Here is an 18,218-nt window from a genome sequence, read left to right as displayed (position 1 = left end):
CAGCTCGAACCTTGGCTCCAGGCCTTGACCATGGCCCCGCTCCCAGCTGTGGCCCCCGCCCCAGCCATGGCCCAGCTGCGGCCCTAGCCCTGACTGTGGCCCCACTCCCAGCCGTGCCTCCCAAGGGTGGCGGGGGGGGGGGCAGACAGGGATAAAGGGAGGCACGAGGGGAAAAGTTTGGGGACCACTGTTTTAGATAGGTTACAGCATTGGTGTTAACTAATGTTTCTTGAGTTATTGACTGGGTCAGAATTGAAGTAGAGGGTAAAAAGAGCAGTGGTAATCAGAATGATACCACGTCATGATTCTTAGACTATGTAGCTCTTTGGGTCAAAGTCTGCCCTTGGATATGTTCATACTGTTGAGCACTTGCATTTGAGCACAGGAAACAAAATGTGTAGCCTTAGGCCATGGCTACACTCGAAACTTCAAAGCGCTGCTGCGGGAGCGCTCCCGCAGCAGCCCTTTGAAGTGCGAGTGTGGTCGCGCGCCAGTGCTGGGAGAGACCTTTCCCAGCACTGCAGGTACTCCAGCGCTGGGGCACTGTTTACACTGGCGCTTTACAGCGCTGTAACTTGCTGCGCTTAGGGGGGTGTTTTTTCACACCCCTGGGTGAGAAAGTTGCAGCGCTGTAAAGCGCCAGTGTAGCCATAGCCTTAGTGAAGAGAAGAGCGGAATATTTGTGAAGTCCACAAGGGTCATTGCTATGCAGATCTCATTTACCTGGGAAGCGTCTAGATACTATGGCAATAAATGCTATAGATAACCTTTAGATGGATATGTAGAGAGAATTTGGCCTTTTGTTTTTAAAAATTCTGATAAATTTTGGTTCATAGTGTAGCAAAATGCCACCTGAAATTTCTGAATTATCTGTCCTACTGACCATATACAGCTAAATAAATGAGAAGATATGCTCTTATTTGATCTACATATTTTTGGGTGTGCAACCCCTCTATGCAAAAGTAAGACATAATTTGCAAAATAAGTTCTAACCCTCAGGGGATTTGGCTCCACCTTCAGAGTACAGGAGGTACAATAACAAACATAATTTTTATAGAAGCCATCGCTCATTCCTTCCATGCTTCTCTAGGGAACATGGAAGCAGAAGAGTGGTGTTTGTTTCCCTCCTAAGCCCCCTTTCAGCTGCAAAGAACAATTCTACAGAAGAAGAGCTTGTCTCTTACTGATTACTCCTGGGGGAATTCTGTGCCACTGCATGCACAAGGAAAACATGTCCCTCCTGCAGATTTCTTTGCTTCCCTATAGAAAGTGACAGGGAAGCCACGTGGGGAGGGGCTGGGGATGCCCATGGGCATAGTTTGGGAGGGCATTGTCCCCCCCAAACAGAGGCGAGGTGGGGGGCACACAAGTCACCTGCCACTGCTCCCCCCACCCCCACCCCCAAATTTCTGCAAGCGCAGAACTGCCCGGCTGAAGGAGGGTGCCACTCGAACACCACCTCCTGAGTCCTAGTGCTGGTCATGTTCCCCTTCTGTGTACTGGGAACCATCCTGTTTTCTGTACAACAGTGAGTGCCTGCGGTGGGGTAGGGCAGGAAGGGTGATGGGGGCGGGGGGGGAAATGGGGGAAGGCGGATGGGGTGGGAGGAAGAGGCAGTGGGGAAGGAAGGGGGTGGGGGAGGTGGGTGTGGGTGTGAGGGGATGGGGATAGAGGTAGGGGACAGTGGGGAGAGGAATGGGGAGGGGGCAAGGGGCATTAGGGAATGGGGATGGGATGGGGAAGAGAAGGGGATAGAGGAAGCGGGAGCCCAGCATCTGACGTCCCCTTGGCAGCAGTTGCAGCTGGGGCTCCCTTGTTAAGCAGGCCCATCGAACCCCCACCCCAACTGGCCCCACCTCCCCTGCACCTGGACAATCCTGATGAGCCCCCCAGACCTTCACCCCAATGAGCCCCAACCAGCTGCACCCGGATCCCCCTGATGAGCCCTATCCCCCCAGACTCCCCCCACTGAGCCCCAACCACATTCTCTTGGATCCCCCTGTAGAGTCTTATTGCACCTGGAGCCCCCCCTGCATCCAGATCTCCTACTGAGCCGTCTGCACCCAGCTTGCCCTACACCTGGATCCCCCCCCACTAAGGCCCTCTGCACTTGGATACTGCTGGGTTGAGCCTGCCTGCCCATACCTGATGTGCCTGGCACAGTGGGGCAGGGCCCTGGAGTGTTTCTGGCTCAGACCCGGCCCTTGCACTGTGTCAGGGTCAGGTGAAGCCTCACTGCCAAGTTGCTGTCCCAGGGAAGGAGAGCTGCAGTGTGATCTCCCACCTCCATATGGCCTGTGCTCCCCACTGCCATGCTGGAGCCTCCACATTTATTTATTAACAAATAAAATTTGCTGAATTTTAAAATATTGTGCCAAAAAATTAAAAATTCTGCGCCCAGAATTCCCTCAACAGTAACTGATTTTACAGGCATGTGCATATATGCCTTAGGTCAAAGTCGAGCTTTAGTGGGGCTACTCATGTACCTAGTTAAACATGTGCTTTGCTGAAATTGGGCCTTAGTGCAGATGTTTTCTCCATGTGGCCCTAGACCCAGAAAATATCCCAGAAGAATTGTCTGGTTAGGTGCAGCACTGAAAATGTTGTATTAATATTTACTTATATATGTTAGGTACTTCTAAGACACCAGTTGTGGTGGTACCTAAACATCATGTAAGAATCAAGAAGCAGTAAATATATCTTAAAAAGGGCTGTAATCTCTTCTTGCCTCTTCCTCTGTCTTTCCAAGCATAGCCTTCTTGGGGAATATTTTTTTAAATCCATCCATCCTTCCTCTTTCTCAAAGTTTTTCTTCTTGTCTTCTTATCTTTTGTTTTCCCTCTTGTCCCTTATGAAGAACATTAATCTGTGCTTGTTTCAAGTGTGTGATCATGTCTGCCATCCATTAAACTTTTCAATATTTCAGTAGCTTTCTTGTTGCTCAGGTGTTGGGTAAATTAATTGTGGAAGACTGTCTAATCAAACACTTTTTTTTCTTTTTCTTCCAGGTTCTGCCCAGTTGCAGTTCAATGTAACCAAGTCTGTTGAACAAACCGCTTGTAATAAAACAGTCATCCTACCTTGCATAGTGACTAATCTAATAAAGAACAATATTAAAGTCATTTTTGTTAAATGGAAACTAGAAAAAAAAGCATTTTTCATTTTTGAAGGATCCACAGGAAAGATCAACAGAAATGAGAGTTTTTCATCTGCTGAGTTAGAATCTCCACAACATTTAACGTTGGGCATTGCCTCATTGAAAATCTCAAAAACGCAAGCAGTTCGAGGAAACTACAGTTGTGAAGTGACAGAATCGAGTAGGGAAGGAGAAACTGTAATTGAACTTATATACCATAGAGGTAAGTTGATGTCATGTGATTTTGCAAGCCTGCTATGAAATGAAACAGACCAGGCCTTGAGGGAAAGGACACAAAATAACAAATGTGAAAATGAACCATTAAAAATATCTAGAACATAAAGCCCAGTCTTTACTCACCTGAGCAGTCCTTGTGAGCATAGTTATATCAAAGTCCAGGGGAATATTTCTATGAGTAAGAGTTGGGCCTGCAGGCTGGCATTGTGTCTGTTAACTTTTAGGGATGCTGACGCTTTTCCACCTGATTTAGCTTTTACAGACTATATGGTATTTGTGCCACACTCATTTTAGTTTATGTATATTCTGATCCACTCTCTAGATAATAGAAATACAGGGCTGGAAGGGAACTCGAGAGGTCATGTGGTCCACAGATTCCCCTTGAGCCCCTGAGCTGAGGCAGGACCAAATATATATCTAGACCAGTGGTTTTCAAACTTTTTTCTGGCAACCCAGTTGAAGAAAATTGTTGATGCCCGTGACCCAATGGAGCTGGGGATGAGGGGTTTGGGGTGTGGGAGGGGCTCAGGGCTGGGCCAGAGGGTTGGGGTGTGGGGTGGGGCTGGGAATGAGGGGTTCAGGGTGTGGGAGGGGGCTCTGGAGTAGGTCAGTGGGTTGGGGTATGGGAGGGGGTCAGGGCTCTGGGGTGGGGGTGCAGGCTCTGGGGTGGGGCTGGGGATGGGGGTTTGGTATACAGGAGGGAGCTCCGGGTTTGGGGGGGGCTCAGAACTGGGGCAGAGGATTCGGGTGTCGGAGGGTGTCAGGGCTCTGGGGTAGGACCAGGGATGAAGGGTTTGGGGTGCAGGAAGGGGCTCCGGATTTGGGAGGGGGGCTCATAGCTGGGACAGGGGCTTGGGGCGCAGGGTTGGGGCACAGGTTTACCTCGGGTGGCTTCCAGTCAGCGGCGCAGTGGGAGTGCTAACGCAGGCTTCCTGCCTGTCCTGGCACCGCGGACCGCAGCTGCATCTTGGAAGCCGCCAGCAGCACCTAGGCGGAGGTGCGCAAGTGGCTCCACGCGGCTCTTGCCCGCAGGCACCGGCCCCTCCAGCGCTCAGGGTGGGGGTAGTGCGCGGAGCCCCGTGGCCCCCCTGCCTAGGAGCTGGACCTGCTACTGGCCACTTCCGGTGTGCAGCGCAGTGTCAGAACAGGTAGGGATTAGCCTGCCTTAGCCGGATAGCACCGCCAATGGGACTTTTAACAACCTGGTCGGCAGTACTGTCCAGAGCCGCCGCGACCCAGTGCCTTACATGCCGCGACCCAGTGCCTTACATTCCGCAACCCACAGTTTGAAAACCACTGCTCTAGATCAGTGGTCACCAACCAGTCGAACCTGGAGCCTCTGAGCATCGATCCCAGTCTCAGTCCCCCATCTCGTCCTGCCACCTCCTTCAGCATCGCAGCATGCTATGGGAGTATATCCCACTCGATCGCGCTCTCAGCCAAGGAGTTGGTTGTTTTCCAGGAGCAGACACACTTTAACAAAGCGAACGCTGCAGGGACAGGACAGCCCAGACGCCAGATGCGCCCGCTGAACTCACAGTACAGCTGAGATGCGTCTCTGCACAAACCACAGGCTGCAATGCTGCTGGGGTAGCTGCAGCACTGATTTGGTGGATGCTTCTCAGCGAGCATTGTTGCCTTCTTCTTACCCTTGAAAGGTGCTTAAAGGGACAGGGAGGTGTTGAGGGGGCTGGGCTTACTGCCTTGAATTGCTGCTAGGCTCCCTCCTCTGATCCTGAAAAGGAGTCAGCAGAAAACTGCCCATCACCCACTTCCTAACCTGGGCAGGAATGCAGCACTACTGCTTCTGCACAGAACAAGTTCCAGCAACGGCCGATGGGTGCTCCCTTGCCACACCCAGCCAGAAGACACTACATCTGGGGGGACTCCCCTGCGGCTCCCCAGTCCCCACGGGCTCCCCAGCTGCTGTGGGCGGGGGTCTGAATCCCCCTCAGCTCCCCAGCTGCATCCAGCAGGGAGGGAATCCCCAGTGGCTCAATAGTGGCTGGGTAGGGGGAGTGAGGGGAAATCAATGTTGCCAGTCAAAGGAAGCCCCAGCTTGAGAACATCCCTGATTAAACAAGCAGCTCCAGACAGTTTAATCCACACACATGCAAGGTGCATACCAACCCCATCCCAAACAAAAGAGCAGCCTTAGCCTATCAGAGGCTGCAGGGGTTAACAACAACAGCCACCTTGGTAATTGCCACAGCATGAAATGAAATACTCCAGTCTCCTGACTGGGGCTTTGAAATACCATTAATGGAGTAGAGACTGTTTCCAGCGTAAAACCTGGTGCTCCCAGCCAGGCAGGGGAACGAAATAATTGATTTGGTTTCCTTCTCGCTGCAAATTCAAAATGGTTTTTGATGTCAGGTCATTCATTGTCGTAACTGGAATAACAACAATTAATTTGGCTAATTTGGGATGATGAATGAGCTGTTGGGATTGACATTAATGCTGAATAAGGAAAAGGGAGAAGGAAGGGGCTGGGAAGAGGCTGCACTAACCTCAGACGGGAGGGACAGTGCCTCTGCCTTCCTGAAGAAAATCCAGCCCCTTCCTGGGGTGTTGAGCAAGGAGAGCATGTGACTGGGTTGGTTAATATGTGGACAGCTGTGTGCATGTGTTTGTACCATGGTGAGCTGTCTGTGGGACCGTCACAACCAGCGTGTCAGCGCTAGTGTGTCTGGGACACCTGTCAGTGCTAATGGACTTGGGTTTGCACGCTGTGCACACATGCAGGGTGCATGACTGGCCAGGAGAGGTGGGTGTGTAAGGAACAGAGGCCAGGTCTATAATAGCAGCACTTAGGTAGAAGCTAGAGCACTGCTATACTGCACGGCAGAGCGTTCTTAGCCAAACTAGCTTATCCCAGACAAACTGCGCTTTTATCAGTATCTTATCCAGTGCCTCCGAGCAAAATAAGCTATACTGGCAAACCCCACATTTGACTTCCTTCTGCTCCCAGCCCTGCTCCTATCCCTCTGCTCCACATGATCACCGCTTTCCTTCCATTGCCAGCAGACAAGTCACCTCACTTGCTCTTCATCATCTCCTTCCTCTTCCATAGGAGTCTGACTCCCCAACCCCTCACCCCCCACAATCCACCTTCCCGTCTCTGACCCTACTCCCTATCTAACCTCCCCCCAGTTCAAAGCTTCAGCAGAGCCGTTTTCCTTGTGAAGTTGATTTGGGCTTCTTTAAAATGTGGCGTGTGCTGGAGTTTCTCCTTCCTGCAGTGGAGTGGATAGGCGGCAGACACAATGTCCCCTTGAACCTCCCCCTGCATGACAAACCAGGACAGCCTCCCTTCTCCTTTCATGGAGCCCCAGGAGGGAACGGCACAGAGACTCTAGTGATCACGAAGCGGTGTCATAGCTGTTCACATTTCTTTGGTTTTACACGTCACCAGCAGGGAGAAGGGCCATTGTAATGACCATGCAGAGCGAGTGAGGGGTTGGACAGCCAGGTCTCAGCTGAGCTCCTTTGGGCACTAGAAGATGCATTGATATCATAGGCAACTTTGTCATTTGCTAGGAAGTGCCTTCTCCTCCTGCCCCATTACCTTTGGGTTACGGCTTCCCCTTCCCTGTGCTGCTGGCTGTCTCCTGCTGCCTCTTACCCACTTATCCCCCAGTTTTTGCTACTACTTCTTGCCTCCCGCCTTCTCCTGGAACCCCTCTACTTTTCATCCTTTCTGCTGCTGCCTCAACCCCAGTTTGGTGTTCCTGCCTCTTTTATCCAGCCTACCCTTGCCCTTTCATCCTGTTGCTGTTGCTTCCTCCCACTCTTTTCTGCCGCTGCTATCAATTCGTTGCCTCCTCCTCCTCCTGCTGCTGCTACCCCGGCCGTTGCCTCCTCCCCTGCTGACTATCTGGTGATCTTGTTCGGGAAGACTGCTGGTGCTCAGGGGGCTAAGCTGGGATCCCATGAGAAAGAGCTGGTCCAGCTGCTGTGGAAAGTGGTAGATCTGGCCCACAAGGAGGTATTTCTCTGAGAACTGTCCCTCCCCCAGCCTCAGGAGGGGAGGCAAGGCTGCTGGCATGGATTTCCTATGTGCATTCAGCAGGGAGCTCCCTGGTGGGGGATTAAAACAATCAGCTAAGGGGAGTTGGGGCTGGTGAAAAAAATTTCCCTGGAACCTAACTCCCCCATTTACATTAATTCTTATGGGGAAATTGGATTCACTTAACATCGTTTCGCTTAAAGTCGCATTTTTCAGGAACATAACTACAACGTTAAGTGAGGAGTTACTGTAAAAAGTAAAAAGGGGAATTTAGAAAAGCACCACAAAACAATGCATAGCAAATTCAAGAACAATATTTCCCCTTGAATAGCGCACTCCGTACAAAGAAAGTTAATGAATTGAAGGCTGTTTTGAAAGCTCAACAGTCATGTTTTACTAAACCAGCAGCAAAAGGGAAGGCCTCTACTGAAGCATCGTTTTGTGTTTGCCATCTGCTGGCAAAACACAAGAAATCATTTATGGATGGAGAAGTATTTAAAGAGGCAATGACTGTGGCAGCAGACTCCTTATTTAAAGACTTTAAAAACAAAGAGGAAATAATGACAGCAATCCAGAGCATATCACTTGGTGCTTCCACAGTAGCAAGATGGGTGGAATCTTTGTCCGAAGATGTCTTTCAGCAACTATAGCAAGATTTGAATGACTGCGAATGCATTTCACTGCAGTCTGATGAATTGGTCGGCATGACTGACACAGCCCAGGTAGTTGTTTTTGTTCGAATGGTTTTTAAGGATGCGACAACTAAAGAGGACCTTCTGACTGTTTTGCCCCTTAAAGAGAGAACAAGAGGTGAAGATATCTACAATGAATTCAAAAAGTACATGCTTGAGAAAATCATTCCAATCAAGAAACTTGTTTCGATCACAATGGATGGTGAACCCGCCATGCTTGGCGCACGTGCAGGCTTTGTTGCATTTTGCAGAAATGATCCAGATTTTCCTTCATTTGTGAATTACCACTGTATAATCCACCAGCAAGCACTAGTGAGTAAAGTTATGGACTTCTCACATGTAATGAAAATCATTGTCAGAATTGTAAACTCAATTCGAGCAAGAGCCCTCCAGCATCGCCTGTTTAAATCTTTACTTGACTAAGTGGATGCTGCTTACGGTGAGCTGCCCCTCCATGCAGATGTGAGGTGGTTAAGGAGGGGGAAAGTACTGCAAATTTTTTTGGATCTAATGCCCGAAATCATCACTTTTCTAAAATCAAGGAACGAAGTGTGCAGTGAGCTGTCAGACAATGCATGGCTGCTAGACTTACTAACATAACTTCCAAATTGAATGAGCTGAACTGTGAACTGCAGGGAAAGGACAGAAACTATTCACATATAATCAGTGCGGTGAATGCATTCAAATGGAAAGTTGGTCTGTGGTCCTTCCAGTTAAAGAATAAAATGCTGCAGCACTTCCCAAGTCTGGAGAAAATACTAGAAAAAATTGAAGGCAAAGAAAAATGGTTCCACCCAGAAAAGTTCTGTGCACAGCTGACCAAATTAGCAGAGAAATTCAACAGGTGATTTCAAGACTTACACATGATGATTGGCTCCATCACGTCTATCTCAAATCTGTTCCTTCCAGCAGACATTGGTAGATTGGCTGTGACATTCCATAAGGTGTTTGATTTACAAACTAGTGGAATTGATATGAAGCTAATTACCATGTAAAGTGACATTGAGCTGAAAGCCAGATCAAGGGACAGCGATTTTTGGGGACTTGCAAACCGAGAAAAGTATCCCCTTCTATTGTCCTGCGCTTAAAAGCAAAAGCTTACTTTGGTTCCACCTATTTGTGTGAGATGGCGTTTTCACAAATGAAGATTATCAAATCCAAGTATCGCATCTGCCTCACAGATGCACATCTGCTGGACTGCATCCAACTAGCTATTTCAAATTACAAACCAAATTTCAAGACACTGGTAGGTAATGTGCAGTCACACGTGTCACACTGAGACTCAGTAAGCAGGGAAAATGTATAATTATGTATATTAAGCAATTGATCTCAGCTTTATTTAACATACTAAACTGTTATTTCTACATTTTCTTTGAGGTAAATCCTGGGTTGTACTTACATTTCAAAGGTGACCTTGTGCTTAAAAAGGTTGAAGACAACTACTTTAGACCATCCCTGACAAGTGTTTGTCTAACCTGTTCTTTAAAACTTCCAATGACTGGGATTCGACAACCTCTCTTGAAAGCTTATTCCGGTACTTAAATATCTTTACAGTTAGAAAGTTTTTCCTAAATCACCCTTGCTGCAGATTAAACAGATGACTTCTTGTCCACCTTCAATGTACATGGAGAACAACTGATTACTTTCCTCTTCATAACACATTTTAAAACTATGATCAGGCCCTTCTGTCTTCAGACTTCTACAGTATTGAGGTTCATACGCTACACATGTTATATTCATTGCAGAGACCTTAAGTTTGAAAGTCCTGCATTTGTTACTCATTCAAAACTCCCATTAATTTCATCTGCAGTTTTGCCACTGTATGAACTTCAATATTTGGTCCAGAGTTGTGTAATTTTTGTGGGGATTGGAGGTGTTAATGCTATAGCATAAACTATTAGTGAAGCCCACTTACTGTCAACTAATTTAATGGAAAATGCTGTTTAAAGCATTTTCTGTACATCATGTTTAGCATTCAATTATGCTGTTTTAATATCAATTGGCATTAAAACTATTTCCCAGTTAATATCAATCGGCATTACTGTTCTGCTGCTCCAAATAGCACTTAACTGTAATTGTTAGAGGTGGCGGTAGTGGTTTTTCAGTTAACTGCATGTATCCTGTAGAACACAACTATAGAACCAGGGGAAGAGCGACTAGTTCCCTGCTACCTTTGCTCTGCTTCTCAGACCGTCACACTCCTTCACTCCTGGGATGCGGAGTCACCTCTCTAGCCTCTTTAAATGATAAATGTTCTGCCAGGGGCTCAGAGGAGAGAAGTAGCTTCAGACAGCCTCCAGTTGCACTCCACCAGACCTCAGTGACTGCAAAGAATTGTGGAGTGCGATGGGTCACAGCATAACTTTTTTTGACTTTTGAATTGTTGACCAGAAAAGATAGAGGATCGCTGCTATGGAACTGTTATCTTTATGTGTGAAACATTGATATACAAACATTGAATATGGTTAGTGGTCATACATTTTTCTTCGTTTAGCAGCATGGCTTTGAAAGAAGCATAAAGCCTGGGTATTGGGAACAGGAACTGGATTTGGCTTCCATGATTTCATTTTCCACTAGGCAGCAGAAATGCCTAGAGCAGTGGTTTACCACCTATTTACTATTGTGGGCCACAGATGCAGCTCTCTAGATGTGTTATGTGGGCTGAAACCACACAATACATATACTACCTGTATGGCCCTAAGGATGTCTCATGGGCCGCAGCTGTGTGCTGATTAGGCCGCAGGCGGGCCACGGGTTGAGAACCACTAGCCAAGAGAGACAAAGTGTTCATTGGAAAATCCTGGTTAATGGAGAATATTGTGGTGGCAAAGTGATGACTGGATTTGACAATATATGTGAGAAAATGTAAATACAAAGTTAAGTCTGAGATTTTTTAATTGCAGATAAGACAAGCAACTCAGGTTCCCAAAGTAACATTAAGATTCTTGTAATGTACTACTTTGCATATTTTTTTTAAAAGTTTTTATGCTTTTATTTAATTTTCAAAGATACTTTTAGGGTAAAAATATAGTAATGACACAATGTACAAATCTAACAGAAGTGACTGTAAAAGGGGTTATAATGGAAATCCCATCCCAGTCTGCACTTTAGCGTCACTGAGTTGTAAAATTATATTCTCAACAATGATATCTTAGCTCTTATATAATGCTTTCAATTGGTAGATCTCAAAACACTTTATATAGAAAAGTGTACTTAGCCTCATTTTACAGTGGTGGAAATTGTTCAACAGAGAGGTGAAGTGACTTCCCCAAGGTCACACAGGAAGTCAGTGACAGAGCCAGGAACATAACCCAGGTTTCCTGATTCCTAGTCCAGTGCCCTGACCTTTGGGTCACACTGCCTTCTTGATAGAGTAGTGTAATACTCTCTCATGCAGTACAGATAGAATGACTGAATAAATAAATCCTGGTACATGGGTTTGCTGATATGTTTTATGTGTCTGGAAATGTTGGTGTATACCTGAGTATGGTGCCCAGTTATATTCACTGACAAAGTTCTTTTGGCTATGATTTTTTTTTTTTTTTTTGAAAGACATAGTAGCCCTGTCCCTGACAGTGGACATTTTAATGGGCAGCCCCAGTGTGCATTTGTGGGGCAAAGTGGGAAGGCAGATAAATTGGAATGGCTTCTGAGATCCACTAGCCTGAGTGCTTGGCTACATGGAAAAGACAAAGTCCAATATTTCTTGGCAGAGAGATCATGTGGAACAATACGTTATTAAATATGTGTATTTCATCACTCTCCCTACTGTACTGCTCTCCACAAAAATCCCAAGGTGTATCACTTGTGATTGTGCCACTGCCGTATGGTCATTGATCAAACAGAGGACCCTCAATAAAACCACCTACTAAGTCAGTCCTCTTACTGCGACAGGGAAGTTGATATATTTCCCCTGTTCCCCACAAACTCCCCAAGTCCTTGAACCCTTTTGTGATTTCCTCATCATGGCCCTGCTCCTAGCATCCTTCCCCATACCTCCAGGAACATCAGGCCCCAAGCCTGCTACTATCCTATTTCCATGCAGCAGTGATTCTGGCAACCCCAAACTGGCATACATGTGAAGTGCTGAGCATCCTGCTAACCATGAGGAGTCCAATGCATGGTGTCAAGAGTGTGGCAGCTTGTCCCACCACAAAATGGTGATGTAGTTGTACTTAACACTTTGCTTCCGGAGCTGGGATTATGGCTGTTGAGTTGTGTTGTCAGGGATGTGTGTGAGCAATGTAAATCTAGCTGAAAGTGTGAATTTTTTTTTAGCAGTAGTAGCTGAAAGTGCAAAATTCCATTGAGTGGAGAGGCAGAAATAGAGGAACAGTAGAGACAATTTAGAAAAGGTAGACTTTGGTCTTTGGTGAATGAATTTAAACCAAGAAGACTAAGTGCAGAAATGCAAGAGTTTATGCATGCCTTTTAGCAAAGTAGTGGTATTTTGGAAATTGCTGAGTCCTGTAACTGGGAGGCAACCCTTGGCATGCATGTCAGAAGGTGTCCTACAAAGTCATATGACTTTACCTGGATAGACTCTCTTCTCCTTCTGTTCCTTGCTGTTTTGCATGTTGTGCCCATGAACAGCAGCATGCACTTGACAAAAGTATTGTAACTTTCAGTTGGCTCTGCTCCCATCCAGAGCCGTTGAGGAAGGGCTGGCAACCTGGTATGAGAGATTAGTGAGAGAAAGGCAACCAAGAGAAAGAGAGGTGAAATCAGAGCGTACTGATGAGTAGAGATCAATGCAGAAATACCAGTATGTGTGGTGGTGGTAAAATGTGTGAAACAAGAACAAAAACCTTGCTAATGCCTTCCTTAGTCCAGATGTGGATAAGGAACATATATATTTCTGGAATTGGGAGTTACAGTAATTGGAACCTTGAATGAGTAGTTATGGCTTTCAAAATTTGTAGCAAAGAGAGTGTTAAGCAGTCTATAGACTAGGCTAAAATGAGCACTTAAAATTTGAAGTTATTGGGTTTATATTATATCTACCTCTCCGTTCCTTTTCCCTCTTTTTGTGTCTCAATTCAGTGCCGTGGTTTACACCAGTAGAAAATATTCTCATCATACTCTCCATGGTCTTGGCTATTTTGTTTTATTGGATTCAGTTAGCCGTTACTGGTAAGTATTAAATTTTGTTTAAATTCTTTACAAATGCTGAATGTTAGTGCTAATATCATTTTCATAAATGAAGCAGCAGGGTAAAATGGAGTAACAGAAAATGGAATCTAGTGTTTTTACAAAATCAGATGGAAAGTAGAAGCCAGATTGGGTAGCACTTTAGAAGAAGAAGGTTAAGGGGTGACTTGATTATAGTCTAGAAGTACCTCTTTGGGGAACAAATATTTAATAATGGGCTATTCAGTCTAGTTTTAAATTATGTTGGGGAAGTTCTAAGGCCTGTTATACAGTAGGTCAGACCAGATGATCACAGTGGTCCCTTCTGGCCTTGGAATTTACTAATCTATTAGATGTCATAAGAACATAAGGTCACCAAATGAAATTAATAGGCAGCAGGTTTAAAACAAATAAAAGGTTCTTCTTCACGCAGCGCACAGTCAGCTTGTGGAACTCCTTACCTGAGGAGGTTGTGAAGGCTAGGACTATAACAATGTTTAAAAGGGGACTGGATAAATTCATGGTGGCTAAGTCCATAAATGGCTATTAGCCAGGATGGGTAAGAATGGTGTCCCTAGCCTCTGTTCGTCAGAGGATGGAGATGGATGGCAGGAGAGAGATCACTTGATCATTGCCTGTTAGGTTCACTCCCTCTGGGGCACCTGGCATTGGCCACTGTCGGTAGACAGATACTGGGCTAGATGGACCTTTGATCTGACCCAGTACGGCCTTTCTTATGTTCTTATGTCCAAGGTCACACAGGAAGTCTGTGTCTAAGCAGAGAATCGAATGCAGGTTTTCCATGTCCTTGGCTAGCATCCTAATCACCTGAACAACCAGTTCATAATGCAATTGAAAAAAATAGAAAAAAGAAATGAAGACTAAGCATATCTAATTGAAATGGCAAAAGGGTTTTATGGAACTGATCCAGCTTGCAGTGAAATCAATGAAAGTTGACTTGTGCCCTGTGGTAGGCAGGAGATAAATTAATTTGTGATTAGGAATTTATCTAGGATACTGATCTCAAGTTTTATTGCTGTCAGTACTGCAAGGACAACTGGAAAGATGTACAACATTAAGGTGCCATTCTTAAAGGGATCCTTTTTCTGACCATGGTCATAATTTAAAAGCTGTGTATTCTTGTGAATGATACTTCATTTCTAAACAAATTATCTCTCTGACTTTCGTTTTCCCTTAGTATCAAAATTTGAAACTACACTTCTGAAGATCGGGTTATTTATTGCAGGAGTCGTCATCACAATTTCTGCTGTTGTTGGTTTTAGTCTTTTAATTTCAGGTAAGTGTAATAATTATTTGTCGTCTAACGTATTAGTGGCCAGAAGTGATAAGCATACGGAAGGTTGATTTCATTGGGAAATGCGTGTTGTTAGCACCTCTGAAAATCAGGCCAGTAGTTTACTCTTGTGTGTTTTAGTTGGTAGAATACTGAATTTCTGTGCACCATCCAGGGTGGATAAAAATCAATGATTTAAAAAAAAAAATTGGATTTTTTTAAATTTAAATCAAATGTTTTTGATAAAATGCTTTTTGAGGAAAAAACAATTTAAAGATAGTTTTAATTAAGATACATTATAGCTCAAAGATATCTCATCATGGAATAGGGATGATAAATTCTAATTCTATAATATGAGACAATGTATTCATGTAATGTTTAAGAAAAGTTTTGTAAATGAATTCCAATAGTTCATGGATTAGGGACCCAATTTTATGGGATTCCCGGGGCTTCTGTATAGATTATTTAGGTTAATCTTTCTGTCTACCCAATGGGACTCAGTGCTCAGTCTAGAAGATACCATCAGAGATGCTTAGTTTTGCAGTTCTCAAACTGTGGATTTGTGTCTCCAGAAATAACATGCTTGTTAACAGCAAAAATATTTTTAAATAAATAAATAATATATAGAGGTGAGAAATAACAGACCTCAACCCTATTGTCCCTCTGCAAATTTGTGTACACAGAGTCAATCCCTTACCTCTTTCTAAAAGTGCAAAGTTTCAAAAAGTTCACTGAATAGAAGATTGTTGGGGGCGGAATAGATCTGGACAAGGAGAAGAGGTCTGGAGATAAATATGAGAAGGGAGGAACAGGCAATAGAAACAAAAGTGAAACTGTTTGAACAGCATATTCCAGAAGCCTTGAGGTCTTTCAGTGTGTAGCCTTCATTGATTTGAGATCTACCATACCATTCTGTTACTAGAAGGGAAAACCTATAATGGCAGCAGGCCATAAAAGAGACCCAATTTGGGAATATTTTAATGAAGTTCCTCTACCTGTGAGTAAGACAGGCATACGTGCAAAATGCAAACAGTGCAACAAAGAAATGCAAGGCCTGAATGAAACAACATCATGAGAAGTGTTCCTTCTCAGAGGAACCTGTGTTGAAGATGATGAAAGGAACATGTCTGAACATGCAGGATCTTCAGGTTAGTAAGCTTTTTTTATTTCATACTTCTTAAGGACTGACTGTCTTCCTTCTGGACTATTCTTGAATTCTCATGTTTGAGCAAAAAATATAGTTGTTACTATATGGTAATATCATTTTAGATGCAGTTGTGATAAAAAATAAATAGCTGAAATAGGCAGATCTTCCTTTTACAATTTCACCTTTAAAGTAGTACTGAGTGTCAGTGAATGCAATATTTCACCTTTAAAGTAGTACTGAGTGTCAGTAAATGAACAATGTGGTAATAATAATTAAATAACTGCATTGATAGTGTTTGTCACCTCATGTATGTCACATAGCCACAGTATATCACTTGTAGCAAAAAGAAAAAAAATCTCCATCATCCAGAAACAACCATAGATAAGTTTGTGATAAGAACCAGCAGATTACAAAAAAAGGTAACTGATGAAAAAATTGCCCGGTTTGTTTATGCAACAAACTCTCCTTTCTGTATGATTGAGAACCACACTTCATTAACATGGTTCAGTCATTAAGACCAGGATACAGTCGACCCAATAGAGCAGATGTTGCAGGCAAATTGCTGGATACAGTGTCTGAAAGAGAAATTGAGCAGTGTGCAAAAGATCTAGAGGGTAAAATTGTTAACCTGAGTCTTGATGGGTGGAGCAATGTCCACAATGATCCTGTTGTATGTGCTTGTGTGACAACAGAAGAAGGGAATGTCTTCCTTACAGAAAGAATTGATACATCAGGAAATGCACACACACACAGCAGAATACTAACAAATAGCAGCAGTAAAAGCTATAACAAACTGAAAAAAAATTCAAGTGTCTAGTAGCAGCTTGGTCACAGACAATGCTACAAATGTATCCAAGATGAGAAGAAATGATTTAGAAGAGAGTGAAGAGAGTCCCAAGCTAATAACATATGGTTGCAGTGCTCATTTGATGCACCTCTTAGCCAAAGACTTCAGTGTTCCAGAAATAAAAGCTAATGTTGTTGAAATTCCAAAATACTTCCGTAACAACCACTTTGCAGCAGCTGCTCTGAAAAAAGTGGGAGGAACCAAGCTAACTCTCCCACAAGACGTGCGATGGAACTCAGTAGTGGACTGTTTTGAGCACTATATCAAGAACTGGCATAATCTGATGATAGTGAACAAAATCATGAAAAAATAGATGGCACTGTCACAGCCAAAGTTCTCAACATTGGGCTTAAGAGAAATGTTGAACACATGCTGAGTATCCTGAAGCCTATTTCTGTAGCCTTGAACAAAATGCAGGGAAATAGCTGTTTTATTGCTGATGCGGTTAAAATTTGGAAGGAACTGAGTGAGATCTTAAAAAGAGAAATATGCAATGATAGAATTAAATTACAAGCATTAAAAAAAAGAATGGGATAGGCACTAGCTCCAGCTCATTTTCTTGCAAATATTCTCAGTACTCGCTACCAGGGTCAGACCTTAACTGCTGAAGACGAGGGGTTAGCTGTGACATGGGCATCCAGCAATCATCCCTCCATAATGTCAACTATAATAAACTTCAGAGCTAAGGGTGAACCATTCAAGATATATATGTCTGCTGATGATGTTTTAAAGAAAGTCACACCAGTGAACTGGTGGAAGTCACTGAAGTACTTGGATTCGGAGACTGTTGAAGTGATAATCACACTTTTAACAGCAGTAGCTTCTTTTGCTGGTGTAGAAAAAATATTTTCTTCCTTTGGACTAAATCATTCCAAATTGAGAAATCGTTTGGGACCTGAAAAAGCAGGAAAGCTTGTTTTTCTTTTCCAGATTATGAACAAACAGGAAAATGAAGGTGAAGATGACTGAGTTAGCTGCAGAAGTCAATATTTTAAGTTTCTCATGTTGACCTGGCTGACATAGTCGATTTAATTTTTTTTTTAATATTTCATTTAACTATTTTAGTTAAAAACAATTTTAACAAAAACAAACCTGATTTTAAAAACTTGAATGTTTAACTAAATTCAGAAATTCATGCGCTTGTTTGTTAAAATATTATATGTTTGCTGTTGAAGAAAAAAAATCCAGAATACTTAACGTTGTTGTTTTAGTTTAAATAAAACAATTTAAATGTCTGTCTGGTGATGTTCTCCTCCTAATACAGCATGGCAAGAAAATCCTCCAAATATTAATGATTAACCTGTTGAATTGGAGACAGTTCACCTCCCAATGACTTCATAAATATCTGCTTCAGTTACCTTTGGTAAATGAAATAACCAAACAATCATTCATTTTCTGATATAACTGTAAAACTAATCTGAAAAGTTTGAAAATAAATCACGGTTTAAAAATGTATAGTGTGTACCTTCTAAAAATGAAACCTACATCTATCTCTGAATTGTGAAGAATATGTATTAAGGTTATAACAACCAACAAGAATGCACTTTTATGTAGAAATCCATGAGTAAATCGAGTCTTCCTGACTAGTGATTTGAATCATATTTAAATCAATTTGATTTAAATCAAATCCACCCTGGCACCATCAGTAAAAACGGTTAAAGGGAAGATGGGTAATTTATGATGAGAAGGTAGAAGGAGTTGAAATTTCTTGATAGAATCAATGTTT

At 43.7% G+C, this 18,218-nt stretch overlaps 1 protein-coding gene across 3 annotated transcripts in view; it reads left to right on the top strand.

Annotated features, from left to right (window-relative positions):
- The window catches only part of CD47 (CD47 molecule), a 43,944-nt gene that overhangs the window by 5,233 nt on the left and 20,493 nt on the right, over window positions 1-18,218 (top strand). For all 3 annotated transcript variants that reach the window (XM_065404544.1, XM_065404545.1, XM_065404536.1), the window contains exons 2-4: window positions 3,009-3,359; window positions 13,118-13,207; window positions 14,403-14,501. In XM_065404544.1, coding sequence (XP_065260616.1) covers window positions 3,009-3,359; window positions 13,118-13,207; window positions 14,403-14,501 — 540 coding nt within the window. The remainder of the gene's footprint in view (window positions 1-3,008; window positions 3,360-13,117; window positions 13,208-14,402; window positions 14,502-18,218) is intronic.

Source organism: Emys orbicularis, chromosome 1 (genome assembly GCF_028017835.1).
Source record: "Emys orbicularis isolate rEmyOrb1 chromosome 1, rEmyOrb1.hap1, whole genome shotgun sequence".
NCBI classification, from domain to species: Eukaryota; Metazoa; Chordata; order Testudines; family Emydidae; genus Emys; species Emys orbicularis.
This window is presented reverse-complemented; position numbering and strand designations above follow the sequence as displayed.